At 49.5% G+C, this 19,637-nt stretch overlaps 1 protein-coding gene across 11 annotated transcripts in view; it reads left to right on the forward strand.

Annotated features, from left to right (window-relative positions):
• Positions 1 to 19,637, forward strand: part of akap13a (A-kinase anchoring protein 13a) — an 89,660-nt gene that overhangs the window by 12,746 nt on the left and 57,277 nt on the right. For 10 of the 11 annotated variants that reach the window (XM_086174465.1, XM_086174461.1, XM_086174464.1 and 7 more), the window contains exon 2: positions 11,771 to 11,814. In XM_086174465.1, the coding sequence (XP_086030591.1) occupies positions 11,782 to 11,814 (33 nt within the window). In that variant the 5' untranslated portion in view covers positions 11,771 to 11,781. Of the gene's footprint in view, positions 1 to 8,544; positions 8,634 to 11,770; positions 11,815 to 19,637 lie in introns of all 11 variants that reach the window. The other variant, XM_086174472.1, reaches the window with a different exon arrangement.

Here is a 19,637-nt window from a genome sequence, read left to right on the forward strand (position 1 = left end):
GGCGTCGCTTATTTGTCCGGGTGAGGTGTAATAAGCGGCGTGCTCTTTTTTTTTTTTTTTTTCTTTTCTTCCATCATCACAGAAACATTTCAGACGCAGAAATACGCCCCCCCCCCCCCCTTCCCCCCTTTCCCCCCTCGCAATCACGAAGGAAATGTCTGTGAAGAAATTGGCAGATGTTTTCCACCTTATCACGACTTGTCACATTTGCACCGGCATGTGGCCGCCGTGAGCTTCAGCCCGTCGACTCTGATTTGCGGTGTCGGCCTGTCAAGCGAGCCGGGTGAAAATATTCATTGTTTCGTGAAGGACGCCCAGCCAGCGATCCGATTCCGAGGCGGTGGGCGGGAGGTTGGGAGACACGAGTAGACGGAAGTACAAGGATTCCTTTCATTTCCATCGTCTTTTTACAAGACTTCCGTCAAATACGCTTGACCTACATTTTACAGCAACAATAACCCAAGTGATCAGCTTATTTTAACATGAAGTGGAATCCTCATCATGGTGTTGTGAATTTGCTCGGATGTTTCCTTTATCAAAAATGTTTCAGAGAAAACCGTTTCTATTGAGCGAACCCTGGCAGGAATTAGCAACGCTGCTAGTGAGTTTACCCCCCGAAATTGTCATACATCTTTTGATCGGATCCTCAACTCCATGTGGAAGGAAATAACAACAACAATAATAATAATATTAATCCCTCGAGGGGAAATGTGTTCTGTGAAGCCTTCATGGATGAAGCGTGAGCAGTGAGTGGCTCAACAACACTTGGACACACTAGTCCAGGGGTCGGCAACCCGTCACACCCAAAGAGACATTTGGACCCGGTTTCCTCGGAAAAGAAAACACCGGGAGCCGCAATTACTTTTTGACGTCTAAAATAAAGGTACCGCTGTATATATTGCTTTTTGTTACCTTTACGCTTGGTGCAAACAAGTGTGTCGTGTGTTGCTTCTGAAATTCACAAAGTATTACGGAGAAAATTAAATTTTATTTATGTAATGAACCCATTTTGAGCTTTTGGCTTTCAGAGCGTGTAGCGGAGCCTTGGCCTGAATTTTAAAAATAAATCGGAAAAAAAATCACTGTCAGTAAACAATAAAAAATAATTTTTGCAAAATATCTTCATAAATATTCATTTTACCTGGTTTATGGGACTTCTGCTCCTGAACTTCTGCACAAAGCATCTGCAAATCTGGACTTTACCGGCTGGCGGGTATACCGGCTTCCGACAGTGTGACGTTAATTTGAGCGGCGAAAAATAATAAAAAAAAAAAAATTTAATATTTCAAGATCACAATAATCTCCCAACTTAGAACTAAAAGTTAAAAAGTTAACACAAATGAAATACACTTCAATTAAATAGTTATCATTTATTTTCCCAAGCCACTCGGAGCCGAACTCCTGCGCCACGCCGTCCCTAACTTCAAGTTAGCTCAGCATTTTATTACGTTGTATGAAGTAAATCAACGGGTAACAAACAGCTAGTGCTTGGCCGGTCATACATGTCAGGCGGTAGTACCCAGAAGGCAGGGGTCGGTCATCCTCCTCCTCATCGGGAAGGCGGCTTGTGCAAAGCCGTCGCCACGGAGCGGCGCTGTGTTTGAGAGGCGAGGGGGCGGTCTGCAGCTGTTAGCACCAGAACAGTCATCGCGTCGAAGCTGCTAATAAACCCCGCCATCCGACAGAATAAACCTCCCCGCAGCGGCAGGATGCGATGGGAAAGTTCGAGGCGACCGATGTTTCCATAGAAACGCCATTACCTTGCCGCGAGTTGTGAAACTTCGGTCCGATTGCATCAATTTTTCCGACCGGTAAGCAGCTGTGAGCCGCACAAAAGGTGTTTTGTCGCGGTCCGCCGTCGCACTTTGTCTCAAGGATCCGTGGCTTCACACGATAGAGGCTTTATGACTTTAATTCATCAAAACGTTTTTTTGCCGGCACAGGATTTACACAAGGCATTATTATCACCACCTCCTTGGCACCGGCAAGGCATTAGCACAGGCTGCTGGAAGTACAGGGGAGGAAAACATGTTTCTCAGATAACGCTGGCATAAAATCATAGGCTTTTTAAGTTTCAGTTACTTTAATCGAATATTCCAAAAAAACACGAGCGAAAATTGGAGGCATGTTTTTCTCTGACGGGCTCTGCGACCACATCTGTCAGGGGACTTTATTTTCCCCTCCTCGTGGAGACGGCGTGTCTCCAGTAAGTGGGTTATGGACTTCAAGGGTCTCTGGCACGCCGTCCCTTTCAGCCCGCCTGGCATCTGCGGCAGGGTTTAAGTGAAGACAGGCGCTGTCGCATTTGTCTGTTATTTTGTGGCTGGCGCTCGACCCGATCGGCCGCCGGCCCCGCTCTCGTTCGCCGTTTCTACGGATCCGCCGTAAAAATGTCCACATGTACCGTCCGCCGCCTCGTAAAAGCGGCAAATAGCTCGCGCCTTTTCAGCGAAGCGCGGTCAAGGACGCCGACGAGCGAGGAACCATTGAGCAGACGGAGCTGTTGAGGAAGTTATTCCCGCCACCAAATTGACACGGCAATGGAATCCGGCAGATTGTTAAAGGAGAGCCGGGTGTCCTTCACGGACGGAACCGGGGCTGCCAAATTAGGTGACGCCGGAGGGAAAACCGCCAGGGGTTCCTGATTAGAGTCGGGGTATTAGCCTCTGTGACAAAACCCTCGGCTGGATTCTTAGCGAGTCAGACACCAAGGTCGGCGGCCTTCTTAACGATCCGCGCCGAAAAGATCGTGTTTTTGTTGGGTTCGGGTCCACGAAGGAGGCTTCTGTTGCCGCACGCCCGGCGACCGGATTTTATTTACGTGTTCTATCCAGCTCCTCGCAGCCACCGTAGAGTTGGATGTTTGACGCGTTCCGTGTTGCTGTTTGTTTTTCCCGTGCCGTCCAGAGGGTGGAGTCTGAGTGCAGGATCGGCCGGGTAGCGAGGCGAAGGTTTATAGCGCTTCAATAAAAGACCACCTTCCCGCGTTTAGCTCCCCGATGTGCTTCTGCCGCAGTGTCGAGAAACCACTTAAACCCAACCGTGAGTTATCACTGTAGGAGCGGCTTTTTTTTTTTTTTTTTTAATCTCCCTTCCACTAGTGTCTCCTAGCAGCCATTAGCAGCATGGAGCGGGTCTCAGATGTTCTTTCGGGGCGTCTCGGAGGGGCTGACGCTGACAGACAGCTCTGTGTTTACCCCATTAAGGGCCTCCTCCCCGGGTTGTGATCCGCCACTGGTGTTCTTATCGCTTGTGCTTCAACCATGTGATCGGGCCCGCGGTAAATTCCCTGTAGTCTGGAGCTTTTATCTCCAGACGTGATTGATGATCAGCGTCGGCGCTGGGGCTCAGCCGGGACGAAAAAAACAGGAATTTGTGTGTTTTATCAATTCCCAAATGTAAGCGGCGGCCGATCGGTAACGATCCGCGCCGAATAAAACCCCCTGAAATATCGGAAATCCATGCGGGGCTGATGAGGCGGGAGCACGGAACCGGCCCGACGCCACAGCGGACGATGACATTCGTTATTGATTAACCCCTTGCGTGTTTGTTTTTGCCTCAGAGCTTCGGAAAAAGAGAAATGATGCGGGGATTTTTTTTTTTTTTAATTTTGAACCCGACCTCCAGTCCTTCCTCTTTTCGTCATGCAAAACCACGCTTTTTCTTCATCGTCACAGTGCATCATGTCCGGTACGCCACAGTTCTACATGAAAGGACCCTCCAGTTATTGGGATGTGGAAGATGGAACTGAATGCAACCTTTTTATTTGAATATTTAACTCTTAAAGCCCACAGTGTTCTTTCATGCGGTTCTTTCACGGTCGGTCAGCGGCGATCAGCTGATCCGTCGGGCTGTAAACGGGACCGTGACGACGTCTCGTTTACTTTTGTTGAAAGAACGCCTGTCGCTATATTTTTTATTTCTCGCATTTATTTATTCACACATTTATCAGACAGGGGCCAATGCGGCCAGTATCATTTAATGTAAAATACAAACGCTAGCCAAGGCTAATTCGCAGCCCCTGTCCCCGAGTAGGCCTCGACTATGAGAACAGAAGTTTGAGAGCCAAAGTACAATAATGTTCAATGGAATGGAGGAATCCGTGCTCACAGGCTTGTGTGCTAAAAAGCTTGATTTCAGGTGTGTGAATGTGGTTCTCCGCTTCCCTGTGCTACCGCGACTTCCCGTTGCACCCCTGGTTCTTAAATCCACCGTGTTGTTTGTTTACGGGTTGTTAGAGAGCTTGTAGAGCCAAGTTTAGAAATGAGAAGCCTACAGAACTGTCACCATGGGATCCAAAAAAATTATTTAGACTCAATTTCAAGGGTCTCAAAGTGCCAGCGCTGCCCCTGCAGCCAGCCAGCCAGCCGCCACCTACCATGTGATTCAGAAATTCAGAGTAATACATCTAAAATTAAATGAATACAGAACCCTGTTTCAAACCACTGAAGTTAAAATTCAAGACTTTTTAAAATAATGATGATAATAAGGAGGGGTTTTCTCTGCCCTATAATGGTGTCAAAGATGTTCTGCCCGGGTCATTTTTAATGAGGCCAGATCAGGATTCCCGGCTTTGTTTTCTTACGCTTATAACAAAGAAAACGGAAATATTTAGCATAAAACTTAAATGTTGCTCCCCAAGACAATTATTTCTCGGAGGCCCCCTCCCGGGGTCAAAGCCCGTTCTGACCTTGGACTCCGGCACCTGGATGCACTTGGCGTCCGGCTCATCAGCGGAAAACATGCGGCGGCGTCCTGGAAACCGTGGCGTCCGGTACGTGCTTCATGTCGGGGGGGAGCCTGAGCTGATTATCTGGACGGGCCTAGACAGTCCTATTAATGAGTTGTGAAGTTAATCCCTTCATCCTCCCATTCACGCTGCCGTCACATGGCCACTTGCGGCTTATTTCGATAGCCGGGACGCCGTTCCCCATTCACATCCCCCCGTCGCTCCTTTTGTCCCCCGATTTATCGGTCCTTTAACCGGAACACAGAGGAAACCCGTCGGCGTTTAACAACGGTTCAAAGGTAGCTTCTCGTCACGGTGGAGACGCTCAAGTTGACGTTGGCAGGCATCAGCTAGTTAACTCCTGTCTTATTTAGCGCCGCAGATGCTATAAAAACAAACAGAAGGACAACCTCCGAGCCTCAGCCAGGTCACATGACAGAGCCACGTGACCCGACGTGTCCGGGAAACGGGCTGAACCAGGGGTCACCAACCTTTCTGAAACCGAGAGCTACTTCACGGGACCTGAGTCACACGAAGGGCTACTAGTTTGATTGGCTCTCCTGAAATAACACATTTGCTCAGTTTGCCTTTAGCTCTACATTATTGATAATGATTAATGATGCTCATCTCTGAAGACTCTGATCGCGTTCATGATTTCTCACATAAATCATCAACAATGACAACAAGATGGGAAACCGATATCAATATTCAGCTCTTCAATTATCTAAGTGATTCTTATTTTCAGATGATCACTTACATCACTACGCTTCCATTTTTCTCGTCTTTTTAAGTGCAGCGTTAGCAATCATCATCATTGCTTCTTTGACAACTTCTCTGTCTGAAAATGCCTTCTTCTTCTTCTTGATCTGATCGAGACTCGGTTGCTTTTTGTGACTTTGTCACCGGCCTCGTGAAAAAAGACTGTTTCTTACTCAAAGCTGCCCTCAGCTCACAGCCTTTTCCTTCCCGTAATGTGCTTCGCGGTGGGTAGTTAGCATGCTAGCTTTTATGACACGTAGTGAAGTGTCTCTCCACAATGTGACACTTCAATGTCGCCACACTCGTCTCCCAAATGAGACATATGCAGGTTTCATTCACAGTTGTAAAAAAAGAACTCCTCCTCGCATTCGTTGAAAGTTTTTTTTCTTTTTTTGTTTTTACCTTGTTAAACTGCAGTCAGTGTCCATCTGTGCGAACACTGGTTTTGTCACGTCCACAATACTGACCTTTGAACTACATCAGGTCAGAAGTCACCTAAACTTTTCTAAAGGTCATGTATAATGAACACATTTTTAAGATACAGTGATCCCTCGCTATAACGCGCTTTACTTTTCACGGTTTTGCTACTTCACGGATTTGCATGGTGCATTGTGTTCTGCATTCTGATTGGCTAAAAAGTCCCTCCGCTTCTTCTCTACCTGTGCGTCAATAACGTCGCAGTTTAATATGTACGCGTACGTAAAACAGCTTGACAAATTCACATCACGTATGTGCAAATTCTCTTGCGATTTCGAGTTTCTCTAAAACCCATAATGTTGACAAACAAAAGCACCTTGCAGGGCCCAAAAGGCAGCGGAAGATGCTATCTATGGCAGATAAAGTTAAACTTCTGGACATGCTAAGGGAAGCTAAAAGCTATGCGGCTGTAGGTCGGCGTTACGGAATGAATGAATCTTCCGTTCGTTCCATAAAGAAGGAGGAAAAAAACATAAGGACGACAGCAGCGAGAAGTTTTAATAAGGATGCAAAAAGGGTTGCAACTGTCCGCAACTTTTTTCATGATCATTTTTAATTTTCTCCCGTTTAATCCAATCACTCGGGTCGCGGTGGGCGGAGCTAATCTCTGCCATTTGAAGCCTTCTGTTCACATTGATGATTAAAATTATTATTTGACAGTACAGTACAGAAGTTATTTGTCGAAAAAAAACATTTCTAAAGTCCAGTACTTTTATTTGTGAAACAAATGATTGAGCCAGTAAAATGGTTAGTTCTTTGTTTTCAATGTATAATAGAGTATTTAATTGTATCATAATTGTAAAAAAAGATAAAGGTTTCTACTTCACGGATTTTGCCTATCAGCGGTTCTTTTTGGAACGTAACCCCCGCAAAAAACAAGGGTTTACTGTTTTGTCATTTCAAATCTAAATGCAAGTGTGATTTAAAAAGAATAGCAACAGAATAAAATTGAGTTTTAGACCCAGCTTTCTAGTGAGTTGTGCTTTTCAGAACAGCCTGCGGGCGACTCATGAGGTCCTTGGGGGCGACCTGGTGCCCGAGGGCACCGTGTTGGTGACCCCTGGGCTAAACCATCCGCAGTGGATGTCAAGTTTGGACAGATGCATTTCATTTTCTGTAGCAGACCTCCGTCTATCCATGTCTACCAGTGATCCTACCTGCTCAGGCTTGCGGTGGATGCCGGAGTCCATCCCAGCTGCCATCAGGCAAGAGGAGTTGCATCTTCATGCAAACCCCACACAGAAGGTCCCCTGTGGGAATCCAACCGGGGTCCTTTGAGCTGTGAGGCCGAAGCGCTAACCGCCGCCATGACAAAAGTGCCGCCATCTTGGTGCTGGTTCGAAGCTCCTCCGGCAGGCTGTCCGCAAAAAGTCCCGCCAGCCAGGAAGTGAACCTCAGCTGCAGTTCAGTCGTGTTCTTGTTTAGTTGTTGTTACACGGCAGAATTTTGCCAGTCTGGGGTGGGTGGCGGGTGGAGCCGGTATTCAAGGACACTGTAGTCCGGGTGTCAAATGGCCGGGTGCTTCTCAAGCTTCTTCTGTTACCAGAGACGGAAGTTTTGTTTGGAAACAAGCTACTCGCGCAGTTAATTGAGGCTGGAAGGATCTTCTGCGGAGGCCCGGAGAGCCTTGTCTAACCCCCTTCATTTTTTGGCCACCATCTCTAACTGTCACGTGACCACCGGATCTTTTATCAACTTTATTTTTTACCGCTAAAAGCTCTGGACGCAAACGGGTAGTATATGCTGAGTTACCTCGGTTGGAGTCCTGCTCGGTTCGGGAGCAAAGACATATTCAAAGGGAGAAAGATGAATAAATAATCCTGAGAAAAACAAGCCTTTTTTTTTTTTTTTTTTTTTTTGCTCTTGATCTGGAGGCAAAGGGAGGAAATGCATACATGTATGAGCCCCAGGCTGCTCTGAGCTCCCGTATCCAACTGATGATGCTGAGCTTCACCACAATCGCTCACCAAATATATCGCAAAGCAGGAAATATGTACAGGTTGTCTCTTGAGAAAAAACCCTTTTATTTTCCTCTAGTATCCGGTCTTTGTGAGGGAAGCGAGCCGAGACCCGATCCGGGTCCGGCCGTCAGCCACCGAAGGGTCAGGTGGCGCTAAATCGCCCGAAACGTGTTATTAGGGCTGTGGCTCAATAGGTAGCCTTCTAGTTGGAAGGTCGGCGGTTCAAATCCCGGCTCCCGGCAACACGCTGAAGCCCCGGTTGCTCCGGATGTGTGTGAAATGTCGTGGACGCTCGGGCCTTTTTCCCGGACGCCGTCGCTGATTCCAACAACCCAAATTAAAAGGAGGATATTTCTTCTGCTCGTCGTCTTTGGATCTCGCTGCACTTTCCTGTTGTTTGAGTTTCCCACCGGATGGCGGTTCATTCTGGTTCACACATCTTTCGCAGCTCCGTCTTTCCTCGCCGAGTGACGTTTGCCGATTTTCCATCGCCGGAAGGGCGGGTCGTCCTATGAACGTGCGACCGCCTTCATCGCTGCAGTCGAGAAGATGCGACAAGCTCTCCGGTGTGTTCTGATTTAATTTACTCCCGTTAATCGAATCATTTCTCATCGACAGAAACCTGTTCAGTCGACAAGGTCAGCCCAGTGCGGCAGCTGCTGAGACTCGCAACTGTAAACCTACACTCGCTGTCAGCATCTTTCAAGGTACTTTGGATGTTTAACCCTCATTTCTTTGGGACTTCCTGGACGTCTCCGGGTGACTTCGACACCACTTTTGAGAGAGAGTGTGAGAAGAAGCCGCCGGGGAAGCGTCTCGTCCTCCTGCGGGCCAAAGAACCGAAGCACTCGTTCTTTTCATTTCTTTTGCTTCGTCCGAAGCCCTTCACACACCTGGTGTGTGGAACTTCACGCCGGCATCTGGATCCCTCTGACCTCTAATCCCAACCTGAGAGGCAACAACCTCGGAGATGAGAAGTAGAAGCAAAGGGACAAAGACACCTCAGAATTAACAAGAAACTAATCTATGGAACGTTAGAAATGACCTAAAAGGAAGGAATGAATACACGTAGCTCGCAACTAGAAGGAAGTGCGATTATCCATTTACGGCGTGAAGGGCGAAGCGTGTGATCTTAATGCAGGTAGCCGGGCGACACGGTCACGTCCCAACAAGAAGTGTGAAGATTGTCAGATGGCGAAGGTCATTTCTCATAAATATTCAGGACTCGCCGTCGACGCCTATTTGAAAGTCGTTTTAATTTGCGGGGTGTCGTGTGGCGGGTTTACGGGTCACCTCCCCTCCCAGTTCCGAGGAGTCTTCGGCGGTCTCTTTACAGGAAAGCTCGCCCGTGACGTTTTTCCCTGATTCCGACAGCCCCGGAATGAAAGTGTCGAGGTCTGCCTTCAAAAACGGGCTAAAAGTTAGACACCGACTCACGAATTGAGTTTTTAGTCCAAGGCTGGTCTTGGAAGATCTCTCCAGGTGAGAAGGTGCTTTTAGACATGCTGCTCTTTTATGCTTTTTTTTCAATGTTTTTTCAGTTTGTTTTTCAAGCAACTAAATCAGTGTGCGCAGCTGCGTGTGTGTGTGTGTGTGTGTGTGTGTGTGTGTTTGCAAACCTCCCAAGGGGTTGTCTAAATGTTATCAGCCGCTGGGCCGGTGAATGGAGACACGCTCTGCCACACAAATATTTTGCTATTATGAAATGTCCGAGGTCGCTGGGTGGTCATCGAGCCGCTCCAGGGCAGCCGCGTCACGGCCGGGTCGGCGGTTGCATTCCCGGCCCCTCGGGCGACACACCGATCCCAGCAGTGTCTCCCAGCGCTCTGGTTAGCATGTAGCATGACAGCTCCGCGCTAGCGCAAACATGACGGTCACCCCCCCCCTTCGGAAAATGGTCATTTCTGGAGCTTCTTAAAAACATAAACACCGAGCGCAGAGAGCAAGTGCCGGCCAGGAGCCGTTTTATGTTTGGTGAAACCACCCGGAGCTTTGGTTCCGTGATCCCGCCGAACAGTCCCACAACTTTTAGCTAAAACGATCCTCATATTTCACCGCATCAATAAAACAGAGCAACAAAGATAGAGCTTTTATGGGATTGTGTATCGCCCGAGGAGGGCCGAGCGGACGATCGGTAAAAACAAACAGGAAGGACGTCGGCGCCGATCACGTGACGGACGTGCACCGAGTGTGTTGCGACAGCGCTATCAGTTAAAGTGACTTGTGTGTCTTGAGTCGGAGCGGCTTAGCCCCGGGAGTATTATTAGAGCTCCGATTATCCCCGGCCTGATCCGCCCGCTCCTACGCTCGCCCTCTTCCCGCTGACGGGTTTGGATCCCCGAAAGACGAGCCGAGCCGCCGCCGGACATCCGCTCCGGCACATTTTCCGCCCGCCGTGGTCCCCCCTCATGTGATCCGCTCGCCTTCAACAAAAAGAAAATTGTCTCTGCGAAACGGCAGAGGAGAACGCCGACGAACGGGTTGGAGCGTGACCCGGCCTCCGCGGTGAAGGTCAACAACAACAACAGCAAATAAAACCCGATTGGCCTCTTCACCACCCCTGTTCAAACCTAATTACACATCCTGGGCCCAGAAGATCAGATGTTCCGGAAACCGCTCGAAAATCAGCAAATGTGAGGGAAAACAAAGCTCAGACTTGGAAGGATTTACTTGAATACATTCACTTTTTTTACATTATGAAACAATTGAATCGGACGGCCGTCTTGGCCGGTGGCGTGCTGTAAACACAAACCCGATCATTCCATGTTTTATGGGAGCGTCGGCACAAAATAAGCTCGCTTCTTATTAATTCACCTCAATGAGACTCATCGGCCTGCGGGAACACTGGGAACATCAGGGATCCTCAGGTCGAGTCATGACCGTCATGACCGTCATGTCGTCCACAAACACAGGAGCGCTAGTTATTAGATGGTAAGAAAACCCACGACCAGGCGGCCTCGCTGAGTGCCGGTGCGGGCCACCTCCACCTCCAGCACTTTACATTTCTGTGTGAGAATGACGGGGGGAAGCACGACCAGAGGAGGCGGTGGAGGAAACACACACTCAGGCATGCACACACACACACACACACATGCACACTCGCACATAGAGGCGTTCACTCACACACGAGTTTGGCCTGATTTTGAACAAACTGGCTGTCCTTGAACAAACAAAGACAGAGCTTGTGTGTATGTGTGTGTGTGTGTGTGTGTTTTTCTTTCTGTTTGCGTGTGTGAGTGCATGTGTCAGTCGCGTTCTCATGCACTATTAACCTCCAGCAGCGTGCTGGCACGACCGTCAGGGTCCAGCTTAGCCGTCACCTTGTCAGCGACAATGTTCTAATGCTGCCGGAGACGACGCGCGCGCCTCTTTTAGTTTTATTTTGCGGAGGCGGCGTCCTGAGAGGAGACCGTCTAAACACAAAGAAACATAAGAGATAGCTTCGACGGCGTCTGTGCGTCCGGCAGTTCGCTAACGGCGTGAAAACAAACCTTAGAATAGAAGCTAATCATCCAGACGCATGTAGCGCTTAGCGTTGTTGTACTTCACCCTGCGATACGCGGAGAATCCACCAGGGGGCGCAGGGACGGCGTCCACAACCGGGCGTGTCCAATCGGAGGGCGCCGACACAGATATCCTCGAAAATCCAGCCAATCAATGACCTTAAACTCTGCAAGTCACCCGGTGAATCGTAAACATCCGAGGGTAGCGGAAAGCACCCGCCGCTGATGTTCCTCGCCAACCGTTTATGATTGGCGGCCGCAGTTAAACCGTGTTTACGTGTCCTGGAGACACGTTCATGTTCTGATTCCTGTTGTGTTTTTCCCTCTCTCTGTCTCTGCAGCGTCCGGGGACATGAAACTCACTCCACATCAAGCTCCACTCTACGTAAGTATCGCCCCGTCTTCCAACAACAACCTGCGATTGTCCCGGAACGTGATGATAGCGGACGGCGCTACGCGGCGCTACATGTTTGCTCGCCTCCCGTCGTGGTTCCCATGGGAACGGGGGACACGTAGAAACCGAGCAGAGCCCCTGCATTCGGGCCAAAACGGAAATAGTTTTAACCTGCCCGGGTTCCGGTGATGTAACCATGGCGACGGGTGAACGACATCATCCCAAACTCTCCCGGAGGCCCCGCGGGAAATGAACGGGGGCAAATATTGTCTGAGGGGGAAAAATGTCTGTCGGCGAGGAGTCGGGATCTTCTGAGGACAACGGTGGTCCTCAAATGGAGGGTGGCGGTCCGTCCGTCCATCCGTCCATCCGTCCGTCCGTCCTGAAGCTCCCTGTGGACAGCGCCGCCCCTCCTCAACCCACCTTCCGGTAAAACAACCACTCCCAGTCGCGTGTACAATCTCAGGTCATTTCACCTCGCTGAGCAATAACCAGGGCATCCATAGTCGTGTTCACGCACACGTGCACGCATGTCCATGTAACCTTGAGATATATCAGGGTGGTTACACCAGTCTCACGTCACCATTAGGTGAGGTGAACCGCATAGGATATTTGAGTAGTGCTGTGTTAGCGTGTTAGCGTGTGCGTGTGCGTGTGCGTGTGTGTGTGTGTGTGTGTGTGTTTGTGTGTGTTTTTGCCTCTGACTGTGCGTGAATGGGAGACATTTCAGAGTGGTTACAATGGTCCCACCTCACCACTGGGGGGGACGCACACAAGGTAATGGAGAGTGTGTGTGTGTGTGTGTGTGTGTGTGTGTGTGAATCCATCAGCGTCTCACACTTTTAACCGTCCAGACAAGCTTATCTCTCCAGTGGGACTCTGGCTGGAAGCTGCCCGGCTGTCAGGCCTCATTAGCCATCAGATGTTGTGCAGTCAGAGGGTCCGATGCTGTCACTGGACCCCCTTCCAGAGCTTTCCGATGAAAGAAGTCTGAAAGGTAGAGGAGGATCCAACGCCTCCACCGGAGAAACTGCAGAACTTGTATCTTCAGTGAGGAGAACCGGCTCCTCTCGGAGAAGACGTGCATTCGCGTTCCTTTAGTTTCCGCCTCACACGTACGAGGTACATACTTTCAAACATTCCACAAAATGTTTCTTTAGTTCAGTAGCAGAAAGGAGTTCGTAGGAGTCAATGAATCTGCGAGAAACTTTGTTGGAGGGGGTTGAAAATGACGAGGATGTGAAAATCATCGGAAAAATGGTTTTAATTTTAAACAAGAAAACAAGAAAAATATTCATTAGAATCAGCATGACAATCATTTAAAATCTGCATTAACAAGTTGGCAAAAATAGGGAATCTTAACGGTGGAACGTGATCTGACGGCGGCCATGTTGGACCCGGGGGGGGGGGGGGGGGGGGGGCTTAAAAGGTGGGCAGCGCTCGCAGCCAATGGCTGTGCTTCTGACATTGAGCTGCTCAGAACCAGCAGGGTGAAGAACCCTGCTTCTTCTCGGGACCTTCTCGGGACCTCCTGTGTTTGTCGGGTTTCGTGGCGCTTTGGAATCCAAATCCATCCATCAGATGAAGACCTCATCCTGGTCTTCTCCTGTCCCGGCTCTGGACATTTCACCCTCGTTCAATCATTCCTGCTCTTTACTGCCAATCCTGCACTCGGGGTCGCAAGAGTCTTGACGTTCACGGGGCCGATCCCCTTCTCGGTCACACCCCTGGGAAATTCAGGGTGTCCAGTGAGCCTCCTGCATGTTTATGGACCGGAGGAACCTGGAGGAACCTGGAGGAGCCTGGAGGAAGCCCATGCAGACACATGGAGACCCCACACAGAAAAGGCCCCCTGTGGGAATCCAGGGACCTTCTTGCAGCGAGGAGGCGGCGCTAACCACTGGACCTCCTTGACACCCAGGTCTCCGTCGCTCTCGGTTAATTCACGCAAATTTTTGGGTAGATTTTGGAAACATCTCACCGTGTGGGAGTTCGTCCCCCTGGTTTTTTTTCACATGTTAAGTTGTGGTGGTCTTCGCCGCAGCCCTGCCACCTCCTCCGCCATCAGGGCTCCAAAGCGGCGGTCCGGATTGAATTGCGGAGCGACTGTTTCCGTGAAGTCTTCCTCACTCGTCCCTCAAACGGCAGACTTAAAAAAAAATAAATATTGTTATTTTTGAAAAGTTTCTTCCGGCTGCGTTATTATAATGGCTGGATATTAATTTGGACAAGAAAAGGCTGTCGGAAATAATTTGAGCAGCCTTTGTGCCGAAGCGGCGGGTTGTTATTATGGCGGAGGTGAATTAGCACCAGCCTCCAGCGGCTCGCACAAAAACCATTTCTGCTCTCACCCTTCTTTTTTTTTATTCCCCCTCTCTTTTTCTCTTCGTTTTTTTTTCCGTCCGCCACGACTGTGTGGAACTTATTTCACACTAATACGTTTCCATTTTGCAGAGAAGCGCAAAGTCACAAATCCGCCGAGGTACCAATCCTTTCAGCGCCACACAAGCCCCCTAATTTCCAGTCCGGGCTCCGGATAAGAGATGAGTTTTTAATGGAGAGGAAGTCATGGCCGCCGGCTTCCACCTCTCCGCAGCTCATTTACTCCGCTGCCCTCGCTCTGCCGTTTGAAGCTGAGACTCTTCCTCGTAAAAAAAAAAAGAGGAGGGGAAAAAAAAAAACCTCCCCGCTTCCCCTAAAGGTGGAGTCCTGCTGCTTTTCCGAGCCATTACGTTCTGGATTGACCCGTGATTGCGGTTCCTGCGGCTCCGAGCCCGGCGGATCGGCGCTAACCTCCCCTCCTCCTCCGCTCGGACCTCCTCTGCTGATGTGGAGAGCGTAGCTGCTAATGAAAGGTGACCGAGCAACAGGGTACCTGGGAGAAAACCTGCGATAAATCAGGAGAATAGTAGTCGCGATTGAAGCCGGTCACGAACCCCCTCCTGCCACCAGGGGGCGCCGTTCTCATTCGTCACACCGCGATTGAACGGTTAAACAAGCGCAGCACGGAGCAGTAGCTGCTCGTAGGTGGCGGCTGAAGCCGGCGGAGCGTGTAGCCTCCAATGTGAAGGTTGGCGGTTGGATTCCTGTTTGCGTGCTGAGGTTTCCTCGGGCAAGAGGCCGGACTCCTCACGCCGCTGCCGTCGCTGGATGTGAGGGTGGATGTGACGTACTTTGGAAGTGATCAACAAGTGGAGACCATTTTGGATTCTGTGCCGAAGAGCGGCCCACTGAGCGGGGTCGACACGATGTTGCTGCCATGACGATCGGCGGTATGACTTCCGATAACGCTTGTTGATCGGAAGGCTCCGGCTGTCCTTCCTGGCTTCGGGCATCGCCGGCACGAGTGGGGGCGCCACATCTACGAAGACCACGAATCCACGTCAGAAAACAAGCAGCCTCATATGGGAACGCCAGTTGACAAGTGCCGAGCGTCCTGGAGGGTGTTTGACACGATGACATGACGATGATGACGGGGTGGAAACGAGTGTTGTCGATGAGTGTAAAAGCGGCGCATGAAGGGGTTGTTCTGGCCTCTGAGCTGTGAGGTTGTCCATTGAAGAGCACACACTCCCCAGGTGGCTCCTTTGTGATGCCGGAGCTTCATAGATCCTATTAGCTTCTCCGCTGTCCCTCCCCGAGTGGAACGAGGCACCGAGGTAGACATTTTTTTGTTTTAAAGAGCAGGAAGGAAACCCGTTTAACCCCGGCTGCGAAGCACCTCTTCGCCTCATGTCGGCCCGATTGGGTTTGAGCGAATTCTCAACATTCAGCCGGATAGAACGACCCATTATCCCTCCTCCTTGTCAAGAAGCTGCCCCCCTCCACCCCACCACCCCCCGGTGGAAAGAAGCTAATTTTGAACAGTGTCCCTCTTATTTATCGCTGCTGCGTTGTCTCCTGTCCTCAGATGACACAGTCATTCCCCTCACGCTCGCACACAGCGGCCGATTGTCTGCGCAGAGACACCGCGAGCCGCACAATGAGCTGTTTAAAATCACATTGGCTCATCTCGGCCCGGTTTTCATAAAGACGGCCACGGTATTAAACCCGCGCCCGGGCCGTTCTGGCTCGGCTCATAATGCCGTACATTGTCGAACCCCCCCCCCCCCCCCCTGAAAATTTTTGTCTGTTTGTCTCCTGTGTTTTCCTGCTTCTCCACGGCATAACTGAGCTCCAAATCAGCTGAAATACCGGCACCGAGTAGCCCCCGACAATCCTTCGTCCTACTAATTGATTCGCTCATTCATTTTCTGTGCTGCTTATCTCGCTAACAGGCTGGTGTTGGTGGATGAGCTCGCTAGATCGTGCGGGAGATGCGTTCGGACCCGGGCTGGTCACTCGTCGATCACATATGGAGACAGGCGATCGAGCCACTCGTGATGGGGGAACTGCCGTAATTTCCGGACGATAAGCCGCGACTTTTTTCACGTAAACAACGATGCGGCTAATACATGGACTTTTTTTGGGGGGGGGGACGCTAACGAGCTTCACGCCACTAAAACATTTATCCTCGTCATGACCGGGAAATTCTGAGTCCGTTCAACACCGAAAAAGACGACTTAAGTGCGCAGGAGGAAGCCCGAGATAGCGATCGGCCAGCCGGTGCGGCTAATATTGAGGTGCGCTCAATAGTCCGGAAATTACGGTAGCCTATTTGTCGGAGAAAGAAAGTTAGCTCAAAATCTGCCGGCGGGGTCATGACCCAAACTTCACCAGACCTCTTTCAGTCAGCAGGAAGTGACGCTCAGCTATTCCACACAAACAAGCAACAACAGCTGTATCTGATCATGGCTTCATACAGATGTATGCTCTTCACCGTCCCGTGGCTACACAGCCACACCCCGCCAGCTGCTCACTGTACATGGTGTGACACACATCCCTGCTGTACGCGATATTCACACTGTATATATACTGTATATACCACTGTGCTGTACTTCTCTGCTTCTCCTCACTTCCTCATACAGTACCGTAGTTCCTCTCTGCGCCCTGTCGTATGCTTTTTCTGTTCCTCCGTAGAGCTAGAAAAAGGACACCACAGGGCACGGAGAGAGGAACTACCGTGCTCTATGAGGAACTCTGGAGTGGCAGAGAACTATGTTGGACGGGTGCAGGACATGTATGACAGCTGTGAGACAGCGCTGAGTCGTGCTGTCGGCGTGACAGAGAAGTTCAAGGTGGAGGTGGGACTACGCCATGAATCTTGCAACATCCAAACAGGAAGCATCTGCAAACCGTGGAATGTCCCGATACTTTTTCATCCGGTCAGACTAATCGATAGATAACACGATTACTAAAAGAATCGATATAGCGAAAAAGCGCCCTGTCGTCCGATGGTTTTTAACCTTCACGTCAGTACAAGGTGGAACCAAATTCCTCTTGTGCTCAAACAGATTAGGCCACTATGGCGTATTCCAAAACCCCGAAAAATCGACAAACAACATTCAAGCAACACGCTGACGGAAAATAAACTCAAAAATTCACAGTAAATGATGTAAAAACAAGTTTATTAGTCTATGAAATATTTCCAAAAATCTGGCAAGCACTTGCAAAACCTCTCAATCAGCACAAAGTCGTCCTAAAAAGCGGCTGTTGGGGATGTTGTGGTGTGGTCCCGCCTCTGCTGTGAGCTCTTAATGGCTTTAAAATCCCAATACAAATCCAATTAAAACAAACAAACAGAACAATGTGAGCGCCACTTGTTAATTACACAGTAATTGCAGTTTAAGTATCCGGGTTCTGGGAACTGTTGTGCAACCGAAGCGAGAGGAACGTCAGCTTCTAGTCCAGCTGTCTCTTGTTCCGATGTTCTCCGCCCAGCTATCGGGCCCAATTCCTTGTTTTTTGCATCGACATATTATTACCCCCTTCATTTATGTTTATCATCTTTGATATATATTTATGTTTTATATATATATATATATATATATTTGTCTTGGTGTCATTTATATGACAAATCTGGTGCTGAGATGAATCTTAAAAAAAGTTTCCGCACCATCTGGCAGCTCGTTATCCAGTCGGTAATCACATCCCGCAGGACGGCGGCTGCTATCGGAGAAGCGACCGAGCACGACTGTTGTATTTCCACGATGGCGTCTGACTGCGGCTCAGTGAGCTCGACTCGCCCAAACAGGAAGTCCGGTTCCTTTTAATCGGACCTAGACCCTCACGGATCCTGCCAGGTGAACTCTATCCTGACGGGATCATCATCAGAACTTCAGGACCAGATTTTGTTTCCTTGACTTTCAGCCAGAATAAAAGGAAAGGTGTACAAGACAGTGGTGAGACCAGCGATGATGTTTGGACTAGAAACTGTTCCAATGACCAAAAGACAGCAGGCAGAACTAGAGGTTGCAGAGATGAAGATGTTGAGGTTCTCTTTGGGAGTGACCAGGATGGAGAGGATCAGGAATGAGTCTATCAGAGGAACAGCACATGTTAGATGTTTTGGAGAGAAGGTCAGAGAGGCCAGACAGAGATGGTTGGGTCATGGACAGAGGAGGGATAGAGAATATATTGGTAGACGGATGCTGGAATTGGAGCTGCCAGGCAAGAGGTCTGGAGGAAGACCAAAGAGAAGATTTATGGACGTCGTGAGAGAAGATATGAAGGTAGTTGGTGTGAGAGAGGAGGATCCAGAGAATAGAGTTAGATGGAGAAAGTTGACTCGCTGTGGCGACACCTGAAGGGAAAAGACAAGAAGAAGAAGAAGAAGAAGAAGATATAAACAGTTTGTCAAGAGGTTCCATTCTCTGCCACCTCTGGTTCCAGCTCAAACCTCAGGTCCACCCATTTGAAAAGGACCATGTGTGCAGGATGGAAGTACTTCTTCTCCCTTCAGGTGCCAATCACCTGCCTCCAGCCAACCCTCTTCTCTCACACCATTCAACTTCCTGCCCTTCAGCTCTCCATCCATAAACCTCCTCTCTGGTCTCCAGCTGATCTTCTCCGTCCCTCCTCTGTCCATATCCGAAACCATCTCCGTGTGACTTTATCTTCAGAGCACCTAACATGCATCTGATGAATCCATTCCTGGTCCTCTCCCTCCACCTCACTCCTAAAGGGGATCCTGCATCCGACATCTTCACCTCTTCTGCCACCTGTCTTCTCCTCGGTGTCTCCAAACCAAACACCACGTCTGCCCTCCGCCTCCATCTCCTCCATCCTCTCACTCTATCACCCCTGAAACCTTTCTCCAGCATCTCCAACCTGCTGGTCTCTCCAGCTCTTCTCCACCCTCTCCATTCCCCTGTTATGTTGATCCTCGGTCCTTAAACCCCTCCACCTTCTTCATCTCCACTTCCTGGTTCCTCCCAGTCCCACACATCTATTGTGTGGAACCTTCAGCCCACACCCTCCACCTGCTCCCTGCAGTGTCATCTGCAACCATCAAAGATGCCTTTCCATCACTACAACAACAAAAAAAGCCAATCGTAGGATTGATATTTTCATTTTCATTGGTGTTATCTGTCAATGACAAGCCACCTTGAAGTGGTGAAAAAATATGATGGTCTGTGGCTCCTTAGAGGAAACATGGCTAAACTTTTCAGGTTACAAAAACAAATCTACAGTTTATTTTCTTACTAATTCCTGGAGAGGTACAAGTCTACCAGCCATTTCCTGCGGCAGATAACCGCCGTGCCCTGGGCCAAACAAGAAGGATCACCATGGAGACAGAGAAAGTCCCTTAGGCTCCCTGGTAGTTGAGAGTTTTGGTCCCTCTCAGTTTTACAACTTAATTTGCTCATTCATTTATTCTGCCTTTATGACTGTTGGATGCCAGACAAAGCTGTTGTGTGCCATAAAGTTTTGTC

This window comes from Fistularia commersonii, chromosome 27 (assembly GCF_037954325.1).
Source record: "Fistularia commersonii isolate RoL2024-O1a breed Wild chromosome 27, RoL_Fcom_v1.0, whole genome shotgun sequence".
Classification (NCBI taxonomy): Eukaryota; Metazoa; Chordata; class Actinopteri; order Syngnathiformes; family Fistulariidae; genus Fistularia; species Fistularia commersonii.